Here is a 10,917-nt window from a genome sequence, read left to right as displayed (position 1 = left end):
TTCTTGATCGAGCCATGTTTACCGCATCCGAGATTCCAATATCTATAACACAAAGAAACACTATTACAAATAAACATTATATCTCTTGCAAAAAAAAACGACATAAGCACAGAGAAACACATTATACCTAGGGGTGTAAGTTATTTGGTTAAAAATCGAAAACCAAACCAAACCAAACCAAACCGAATTAGTAATTTGGTATGGTTTTTTTTTTCATAAATTCGATTTGGTTTGGATTGAAAAATTAATTTTTTCCCGATTTCGGTTTGGTTTGGTTTTTATTTTGAAAAATCGAAAAAACCAAACCAAACTAAAGTTTACAAGTAATATATGTCATATTATGGCCTTATGGACATTTATGGGTTTAAAATATATTCAACCCATCCATAACCCGTCTCTCTCCCTCCTAACTTTGAGCCTATTTCTCTCCTAAGTCCTAACAAATCCTAATCCTCTCCAATCTCCCAACACCCAGTCGTTTTTCACTCTCCTCCACTCCTCTCTCTCCTCCTTTTCTCTCTCCCCCCTACTTCTTCTTGTCCTATGTTTCTTCTATCTCGAAGATCTCTTTCGTTTTTCAGTTGAGAGAGTCGGATACATCTCGAACTCCAAGGACTAGTCACCTTAATCTTTGCTGCACGATTACCTCAAATCTCAATGTCTTTGTTATTTAAAGAACGAAGTAGTCAAAGCATATCTCCTCCATTTCATAATTAAGAAGGTTATTTTTTTCGTTATTATGTAAAATTATTGTAGTTATTTTTTTGTTTTCTTACAATGTTACAAATGTATAAGTAACTCGTTATTTACAAATATCAAGAATTACAATTATAAAAAAGTTACGAAATTTTGATTCTTTGTATGAATTGACAATTATGATAGATAAAGTTACAAAATTTTATTTTGTTTCATGTATCGGTTTGTTATCTATTGTGTTCTTTTAGTTTGATTGGATTTTGCAAAAAAAGAAATTTTATTCGGTTTGGTTTGGATTGGTTCAGTTTTTGATTTCTGAATTCGGTTTGGTTTGATTTAAGATGAATTTCGGTTTGGACTTGAAATGTTAAAACCGAATTAATTTCGATTTGGTGTGGTTTTGTCCCAAAACCAAACCGAACTTACACCCCCTATTTCCGCCCCTAATTATACCGCATACAAACCCACTATATCTAAACTGACAATAATATCCTAATCTTGTATAACAGATTCCAATATTCCATTGTACAATCAACTATATTATACAGAAACACACTATATCACAAATAGATACATTATATCATAAAGAAATACATTATATCACAAACAAACACATTATAGCGCAAAGAAACACTACCACACAAACACACTATATCGAAACTGACAATATAATCATAATCTTTAAAAACAGGCTCATTGCAACCCACATAACATCTATTATCAGGTTCATACTGGTTTTTTCATACAACAAGTGTTCCAAAAAAAAAAAAAACTACTATTCCAAAGGATAAATGACAATATATATTTAAGTAATTACTTGTATAAACTAGTAACACTTTTCCATCAAAAATGAAAAAAATAAAGAATTGGGTCCACCTCCCCAAAACAAGTCTGTTACAAAGAGGAAGAGAGGCACCCTATTCTATGACTCCTTTATTAAACATTTGGCAAATAAACCAAGCTGTCACTCTGTACTCTATCCCATCACTCACCTTCTTTCTCACTCTCTCTCTCTTTCTTTCTCTTTCCATCCTCCCATAGAAATTAGAATCACACCCTCCTCAACCACAGCTAATATCCGGACCCCCTTTTTTCTCCTCTCCTTTTCTTTCTTCTCTCATCCTCCACTACCCCTTCAAAATCTATACTACTTCTCTTCTTCAATGTCTTAACATCTATTTTTCTTAATTTCTCTCATCAAACAAAACCCCCAAAAAGATAAAAAAAAAACCCAGTTTGTTCACTGTATCACCCACCCACCATTAAAGGACGGTAAAAATGGTGTCGGTAGAAGAAACCCACTCAAATTCAAGTCGAATACATTCCATGTATGCTAGTTTTCATTCACCTTCTTCCTTATCATCCACATCTTCTACAAAAATATGGCGAGAAAGAGGTCGTTCTATGCGAACTGTGCGCTCTAATCTCTTCTGTCCTTCTCCTGCTACTAGTGAACCTCCTCCTCATCCTACCACAAACAGCACTTTTGTATCTGAAAACCTTACTGATTCTGTCATGGATATTCGCCTCAACGAGCTCGCTTCAAGGACAGCCAAATCAATTAAGTCTTCTTTTGCTGAAGAAGATTTCGGGTTATTAGATGACCTTTCAAGGTCTTTCACTGATTATTCTGTTTGTAGCAGTGATATATCAGGCGAATTGCAGCGGTTAGCAGCAACCGCTGCAATTGATCCCAGCTCAGGTTCTGGATCGGGAGAAATAATGGATCCAGAACGCGAGCCATGTGAAGGGTTCCTCCAAAGAGATAGTTTCTCAACAGAGATCATCGAGAGTATCTCTCCGGAGGATTTGCAGCCGACGGTGAAACTCTGTGTAGATAGCTTGAGCTCACCTTCGGCTGCAATCAAGCGATCCGCAGCTGCCAAGCTGCGGCTGCTTGCTAAAAACCGGGCCGACAACCGGGTTCTCATTGCAGAATCAGGTGCTGTCCCGGGTCTTGTCCCGCTCTTGAAGTCCACAGACCCATGGACTCAAGAGCACGCTGTTACGGCGCTGCTAAACTTATCGCTTCACCCTGATAACAAAAGACCCATTGCAGAAACTTCTGGTGCGATCAAGTCACTTATATATGTGTTAAAGACAGGGACGGAGACTTCTAAGCAAAACGCAGCTGCTGCGTTGATGAGCTTAGCAATGGTGGAGGAAGAGACCCGTCTTACTATAGGAGCATCCGGGGCGATACCGCCTTTGGTTGCGCTTCTAATGAATGGTAATGCTCGTGGGAAGAAGGACGCGCTCACTACGCTATATAAGCTTTGTTCTGTGAAGCTGAATAAGGAGCGGGCAGTGAATGCAGGTGCTGTGGGACCGTTGGTGGGTCTTGCGGCTGATCAAGGGAGTGGGATGGCGGAGAAGGCGATGGTGGTGTTGAGTAGCTTGGCAGGGATTGAAGTGGGGCGGGAGGCTATTGTGCAGGAAGGCGGGATACCCGCGTTGGTGGAGGCTGTGGAGGAGAGCTCGCCGAAAGGGAAGGAGTTTGCGGTGGTGACATTGTTGTTATTGTGTGGAGAGAGTGTTAGGAATAGAGGATTGTTGGTTGCTGAAGGTGGGATTCCTCCTCTTGTGGCTTTGTCTCAAACTGGTACTGCCCGTGCTAAGCATAAGGTAATTGATTTGATTAGCTCAATTTTTGATTCATTATGCTAAATGTGTAGAGTAGTTCAATTTTCTTTATGTTTTTGTGAATTTTGGTTTGGTTTTATGTTTATGTTTGATGATTGCTTGAGAATGTGAGTAATCTACTTGTAGAATTGTAAGGTTAGGAATGATTATTTGATGAAATTATGAGGTTAATATGATTGAAATTGTAAAGTTAATTATGAAATCTTGTGTTTAAGTGCTTCTTAGGAGGTGCACTCAAGTTGTTAATATTCTTATCATCCAATGAACTGTTCATGGAGCATGTAGTATGTGTTTGGTGCAAAATTGAGTTGAATAACATCATCAATGGTATTTGATTGCTTACTTGATCAATAATGTTAAAAGGATTAACTTTGAAAGCATTATTATGTGTTTTTTTTTATCTTGAAATGAATGCAATTTCACTTTGAGGTTTGAGAAGGCAGTTTGAGTTAGAAATACATTAGGCAATTAGCTTTATTTGCGGTTGTGCATTTACCTTGAGAATTTGTTACGTATCTTAGAGCATTTGATTATGACTTTTGATTATGTGGTTCAATTTTTCATTCAGTTTTCTGATACCCATTGGGAAAGGAGCAAGAGGCGGTTCTTTATTGATGAATGTTTGATCTATGAAGTATGTTATAAAAGGCATAAGGTTCTTTTTGAGGCTAACTTATAGGATGTGGTTTAGCCTCATGATGATCTCCATTCTCCACTCACTCAGAGTAATTAACGGAATGAGATTGCATTTATATTGACGAAACCTATTCTTAGATGAGTGGAATGGAGGACTTGTACGAACAGGGTAGCGGTAGCCTCATTTGTTTTCTTCCTCGTTATTGGCCTTCATTTTAACTAATTTTTGGTGTAAAATGAACTCATACGAACTTACTGGCCCTTATCCCAACTTATTTTACCTTAATGTAAAAGTGAAAAGAAGAAAACGCAAATCAAAAGATAACTAACGAAGACTTTCTAATCAAGGTTAGTTAGAATGTCTCTAACACAAGACATGTCAAGCTTTAGTTATGCCATTTAAAGTTTGTCAACATATTTCCAGTATAGTTCTTTTACTGTTGTGTTTTGGTTAAAGTGACACTTTTTAGGTGAGAGTAGCTGCTTATGAATTCCTAATCATGTTTGTTTAATTATGGGCAGGCTGAGACCCTTCTTGGATACTTAAGGGAGCCAAGGAAACAAGAGATAGCTTCATCGTCGAGTCCTTAACAACCAACCAAAGTGGTAAATTTTACAATTAACTACGGGATTACTTCCGTAATACTGTATATATAGTAAGAAGACAGAGCAGGTTTATTGCCTTTGGTGGTGTTTACTGTTTAGTGGCTTTGTACAGTGTGGTTTTTGGGAAAAGACTTGAGAATCTTCTTATTAGTAGGAGTTGTATTGAGATCTTCCTCAAGCTGACTTAGATATTCATTAAGTAGTGTGCAAATAGGTTCTCTGTTCATCTTTTCCAACACTCGATCTCTTGTTGTCGTATTTCTTCCTCTTTTCGTTAGCCACATATTTGAAGATGGCTGAAGGTTTTTGCGTTTCCGGGTTTCACTTCTGTGAAGTACGGGCTTGACGGGGTTCCGGTCCTTCAATTTTTGTTCAAGTAATCCGAAAATTTGTATGAAGTTATTAGTAAATTTTTTTTGGTTACTACTATTTGTATGAAAGTTATATAGTAGTAGTAGTTTGATGGAGACAAAAAGGTGATTGTCATCCATCTTAGCAATTGTATCTTTTAGGGGATTTGTTGAAGGCGTACATGTGTAATGTTTGGGTGTAAATTAAATTTATCCAATGATATGTTAGGTTGTTGGGTGTTGTGATTCAGATTTATTGTCAATTGTCATCTCATCTTTAGGCATGATTATTGATTATTTGTCCAGAAACTTTTACCACCTTGCTTCATAACAGAACATCCAGATAAGGTACCAAACTCTACTAGGATTATTATCTCTTGTTTGGATGCATTGCACGTTAAGATTTGGTGTGACGCTATATTATTGAGATCAAAACACTCCACCAGATTTAGTAAGATACATCTTTTAATCTTGCTTGAAGTTTTTGATTATTAGAAGAAACACAAAATTTGGTATGAGGCAGATATTTGATAACTTACTTAACTCTTTGATATTTATATGTTTAACTTTAATGTGTTACAATACATTATTATAAGTTTGTCATACCTAAAGTTGTTGAAAGAAATCCGAATTCGCTATTTGTTTTACCAAGATTTGTTATATAAGACCATTCTTTTTGGAGCTAATGAACAACTTGTATAATCTAGGTAGTGCTTGATTATACCTTTTTGATAGTTTTCCATTTTAAATCGCTTTTGGATTTCTATAACCTCCCTTCGTCTAATAATTTAGCCCCAGTTTATTATATATTCCTCTTATCTTTTTTGTTAAAATCAGGATTCATAATTTCATACTCCACATGTAGAGCAATTATTTTGAAACTTGTTAGGGTATTTTACCCACTAGACATAGAGCATTAAAAAACTATTAGAATTGATGAGTTGGATCCCACTGTTTATTTAGTTCTATTAGTAGTGGGTTGTTGACCCACTGGGTAGATAAAGTTTTTTCCATATGGTTGTAATAGGCCTCGGGAATTGAAAAGGTTGCCTAACATGGTAAATTCTTCATTGCCGACACGAAGCTCATCTATCAAAATTGCCATAATTGGGAGGTAACGCTTGATAATTGACATGGAACATGTGTATAATTGCAGATGGTATAAAAAGGACGATTTGTACCCCATCTGCAATTAATTTGCCTTTGTATGTTAGTACCAGGGCCAAAATTGACAAGGCGGATAACATTGTCAGATGAAGAAATTGACTGCATAAAAGTAATTCTCAGCTTCTTTCATCTTCACCCATCAGAAACAGGAGCTATCTATCTAGTGGTAGAGATTTATGCATATTTGGAAGGAAAATAACATAAAGCAATTTGCACTTGGATGGATACTGCAATTCTTAACAAAATTCCAATTTACACTTAAGACTTAAGAGTTTGTGGCCTTCAAAGCACGACGATTTTGATCCAATACTCTATTCTATACATGAAAACCATACAAACAGTTGCTCGAAAATGTAAAGAAACAAACAATCAATGTATAATCATTCGCCTTATTCAGATTATGTAGCTGAAACATCAGGATCAGTTTGCAATGAACTATTTCTAGCTAAACTACTACTGCTACTTTAGCTGTATCCTCGGTATCCTTTTCGTTCCCACATAAGCTAGGCTTGAATCCCTTCTCGAGCATCTTCTCTATATCCTCGATTGGCAAACCTTTGGTTTCCGGTACTAGGAAATAGATGAATATGAGTCCGATGAAAGACAATCCTGCGTAGAGGAAAAAGGTCCCGGAGGAGCCAAGAGCTTGTGTCAATGTTAGAAAGGTCTCACTCATTATCAGGTTTGTACTCCAGTTGGAAACTGCAGCAATCCCACCACAAACACCTCTGTATCTAAGTGGGTAAATCTCTGAGTTTACGATCCATGGCACAGTCCCCATTCCGGGGGAGTAGGTGATGATGTATAATCCGAGCAAAATCACTGCAAAGAACCCAATTTTACTCGGGCATCCCTGTGTGAAGTAAACTCTTTGCTCGCTGTGGCATGCTGTTTTTGTGAAATCTGTAGCTGCAACACATGCTCCAGGAAATCTCTGTTATCAAGACAGACAATGAGGAATCAGTGTGCTATTTCAGAAAAATTTCAGAATCAGACAGACAGACACTTGATATCAATAATCAACTTAATCTAAAGTACTTGACTGAAACTCAGTCACTTGTCAAACTTCAACTGTGAGCTGAGTTACAATTATGAAAATTCGAACTTGATCAAGAGTTACCTCATTGGCTTTATTAGCACAGAAGGCACATTGGTTGTTAGTTGATCTCAAGCAAGTCATGCAGCTCCAAGATGGGGGATTTGAAGCCGAGTAATAAACAGGACAAGTACCATTCACCCCGAAGTGAGAGCTCTCAACGAGGCTAACCTTGGGAGCAGCAGCAGCAGATTGATTGAACACAATGCCTAAGGCCGTAAGACAGAGGATAATCCCGACCATTGAAATAAGCATCATGCATCTCCTCCCCTTTCTATCAACAAGCATCATGCTGACTATCGACCCTAAGGCATTGAGGCCGGAGGTGATGAGGGAAAGAGCCATTGCTGTAGAGTTTGACGCAATACCAGCCAATTGGACGATTGTGGGGCTATAATACATGACGGTGTTTATACCAACACATTGTTGAGCCACTTGGACTGTCACACCAGCAGCTAATCCCCTTCGGACTACTTTATTTCCAAAGGCTTGTTTAACCTTGGTAAATATGCTTGCTTCAGCCATATCACCCTCTAGCTCTAGCTCATTGTCTATTGATGCTTTAAGAGCTCTTAACTCTTCTTCCACTTGCTCTGGTCCGTAAATTCTTCCCAAAATCTCCTCTGCTTCTGAAATTCTTTTCTGTTAAAATAATGGAAATGAGTACTGTAAGAACATATGGTAAAAGAACATATGGTTGATACATAATATGTGGATTTAATGAAAAGAGCAGTAGACAGGAGCATGATGGTATGATGGTCATGCAATCATGCTCCTGTGTGTATAATTTAAGAATGTGTTTTAGCAGCTAATATAAGGTGATAAAAGATTTGAGTTTTGACTACTGACCTTTCTGTAAAGCCATCTAGGAGATTCTGGGAGTGTCAGCATCAGAATGCATTGCACCAATGCTGGAATTGCAGCTACTCCAAGCATCCAACGCCATGTTCCCGCGACCTGATGGGTGATGAGTGATGAGTGATAACAACAAGATTGCATTACAGTAACTCAAGATTTATGTTCTATTCTATGTTAATTATTCTATATTGCTTAAAGTAAGTCTAGAACAATGTTATACTATATACATACATGATGCTTGCTTATTTATATAAACCTCACTAGCAAACACTAGGTAGTTTTGATCATTAAACTAATGTTCTGTTTAACTCAGTTCATAAAATATAAGTTCAAATAAGTTAATTCAAAATCAGGTAAATATAAAAAATCATAAGTTGATGAATATAAGTAGACAATATTCACAGTACGTACCCTGGTGAAGCCTAAATTGATGAGATAAGAAATGAACTGGCCACCAGTAATGAGCAAACCATTGGTACTAACAAGAGCACCTCTGATTTTAGTAGGAGAGGTTTCAGATATGTAAAGAGGGGAAGTCATGGACGCCATTCCTACACCTAAACCAACGATAACTCTTCCGATGATGATCATCCAAGGAGCCACAGCAAGTGCTTGGACTATGGCACCAATAAAGAAGAGAATATCAGCTATTATCATTGTTGGTTTTCGTCCAATTCGATCATTCAAAAACCCTCCAGTTCCTGCTCCAACAATAGCTCCTGCGATTGCCATAGCCACAATGGTTTCCTACATAATAGACAATTACCATTATTAGTAGGTAAACAGATTTATGCAGTCACAAGGCTGTGCACAACATGGTGTTTGCACTATATTCATATATAGACATATATATATTTTTTCACGAAGAGTCACAAAGGGCAGTGATGTTACAGGCCTGTTCTCCCAAGCTTATTTTCAGTTCAGTTCAGTTCTGGACAATACTTTTACTCTCACATGTCACTATTCATCTCAGTTCATTTCAGTTCAGTTGTTTTATGCTGAAAAGAACAGGCCCTACAAAAAGGATTCATGGTATATATTGAAACAAAAGTAATTAAGAGTAACTTACTTGCAGCCATATTGTATGCTCAACTTCTTGAAAGTCTTCTCTAATGTACAGGAGAGCACCAGAGATGACACCTACACTTGTACAAAATATATGTCCATGATCAATTTCGATGTGTCAAGAGCATTATTATCATGATAAAAAAGAAAATAATATAGTGATTTCTAATAATGGGATGAAAAGTTAATTTTCTTAACAAAAGGGAATATATTTTACCTGTATCATATCCAAACAAGAGACCTCCAATACCCGCAGAAAAAGCGAGCCTCATAATGTAGGGGACTTTAATAATCTCCCTGAAACATTCTGTGTAATCTGTTTTCTCTTTTGTTACTATGCCTCCTTCCACCATTTTGGTATATACTATGCAAGAACTTGTATCAAAGATTAAACCTTTTAAACAAAGGAATAGTTAATACTATAGCAGAAAAAATACAATCAAGAAAATGATGTAGTTCAAAACTTAGAAGAACGATGATAACATAAAATGCACCCAAGTAGGAAATATTTGTGTGGTTTAATCATTAATGAATGCTATAAGTCAATCGTGGGTGATAGAGTTCCAAAATAACTCTACACGGTAGAGTTCGTTAAATATCAGTCGTTGATTAAGAAATCAAAGGCTTGTATTTTCTTTCTCAAAAATACCCCTTATTTTTCCCCTGAATATCCTGCCCATATCTTTTCCTTTCCCACTAATCATGAGCCCTTGATTTTATAATATATGGTCAGGATTCAACTCTACTTTGTAGAGTTTTCATAAAACTCTAGAGGATTCGGACCCACATTTCTTGTATGATCAATGGCAAACTCCACATTGGGGAGTTTACCCAATCCTATACACCTTTGTAATTCTTATAATTATTGAGTTTTCCATAAATCTACCTTCCTTTTCTTTTTCTTCCCTGATTATTTATATTTTCTCCATTTCTGACTTTATAGTAGCACTCTCCACAAAGTTTACAAAGGTCAAGATGAAATACTTCATCCGTTCTGTTTTAAATGAAACATTTGCTTTTTACGCTACCCTATGCGTTTTTTAATCATTAATATCTTTAGTTGCACATGTAAAAAATATAAAAAAAAGTTATAATTTGATAGTATGCATCGAGATGAATTTAACAAGATCCCACATGACTATGTTTTTCTTTATATAATGGCGATAAATTGGAGTCAAAATTGATCAATGAATAGTGTCAAGTCACACAATGTTTCATTTTAAACAGAACAGAGAAAGTATGCAATAATAATATACTAGTCAAAAGATCTATATTTGTCGTGAGTGTCAACTAGCTTAATTAATAGTGTTTTTGTGAGTGATGAGACCCAAAGTAAGACCATTTTATAGAATCACTACCTTTGTGCCTCTCTATACATTATTTAAAAACATTCACATTGGTATACCAAGAAAAGATAACGATTCTATGATCTTTCAATGATCTTCCTCTACTAATCACTAAGTAATGTACGTACTAGCAAAATAATGATGGCTAAACAGCAAATCATTTAAGGTTGTGTATAATTGGATTATATGACAATGACAAAATACAAAAGATTTAAAATTGAACCATTACTCTAATACCGTATATCAATATACTTTTTTAAGAGTATGACCACTCATAATTTAAAAAACTAGTAAAGGAATTTCACAATATCACTATTGAGATACAAAGAAGTACCGAGTTTCATGATATCACTATTGAAATACAATAAAGAAGTACAAACAATCATCATTCAACCAGTCTAAAATTAGTTTTTGTAACTTGTCACACTAAATGTAATTTGAACTAGTGATGTGA

The 10,917-nt window shown here is 36.2% G+C and overlaps 2 protein-coding genes across 2 annotated transcripts; one reads left to right on the top strand and one right to left on the bottom strand.

Annotated features, from left to right (window-relative positions):
- The first annotated feature begins 1,612 nt into the window (after positions 1–1,612).
- LOC104900875 (U-box domain-containing protein 4) lies at positions 1,613–5,181 on the top strand. Its single transcript, XM_010688406.4, has 2 exons — positions 1,613–3,321; positions 4,498–5,181. The coding sequence occupies exons 1-2, from the start codon at positions 1,975–1,977 to the stop codon at positions 4,564–4,566; spliced, it is 1,416 nt and encodes a 471-aa protein (XP_010686708.1). The 5' UTR covers positions 1,613–1,974; the 3' UTR covers positions 4,567–5,181.
- Positions 5,182–6,320: 1,139 nt separating this feature from the next.
- LOC104900874 (inositol transporter 4) lies at positions 6,321–9,470 on the bottom strand. The gene is made up of 6 exons (XM_010688405.3): positions 9,335–9,470; positions 9,122–9,192; positions 8,464–8,799; positions 8,044–8,151; positions 7,219–7,836; positions 6,321–7,032 (listed from the first exon to the last, which is right to left on the bottom strand). Exons 1-6 carry the CDS (start codon positions 9,468–9,470, stop codon positions 6,544–6,546), a joined length of 1,758 nt encoding a protein of 585 aa, XP_010686707.1. The 3' UTR covers positions 6,321–6,543.
- Positions 9,471–10,917: the final 1,447 nt, after the last annotated feature.

Source organism: Beta vulgaris, chromosome 8 (assembly GCF_026745355.1).
Source record: "Beta vulgaris subsp. vulgaris cultivar EL10 chromosome 8, EL10.2, whole genome shotgun sequence".
NCBI classification, from domain to species: domain Eukaryota; kingdom Viridiplantae; phylum Streptophyta; class Magnoliopsida; order Caryophyllales; family Amaranthaceae; genus Beta; species Beta vulgaris.
The sequence above is the reverse complement of the archived record's forward strand: the minus strand, read 5'-3'. Positions and strand labels throughout refer to the sequence as shown.

Bases quoted from the DNA above. Each gene is read 5' to 3' on its own strand.
- LOC104900875 (XM_010688406.4), top strand. From the start codon at position 1,975: ATGGTGTCGGTAGAAGAAACCCACTCAAATTCAAGTCGAATACATTCC. The intron at 3,322-4,497 runs GTAATTGATTTG...AATTATGGGCAG, and splicing joins CTGCCCGTGCTAAGCATAAG to GCTGAGACCCTTCTTGGATA.
- LOC104900874 (XM_010688405.3), bottom strand. From the start codon at position 9,470: ATGGTGGAAGGAGGCATAGTAACAAAAGAGAAAACAGATTACACAGAA. The intron at 8,152-8,463 runs GTACGTACTGTG...ATCACCCATCAG, and splicing joins TCAATTTAGGCTTCACCAGG to GTCGCGGGAACATGGCGTTG. The intron at 7,837-8,043 runs GTCAGTAGTCAA...TTATTTTAACAG, and splicing joins CTAGATGGCTTTACAGAAAG to AAAAGAATTTCAGAAGCAGA.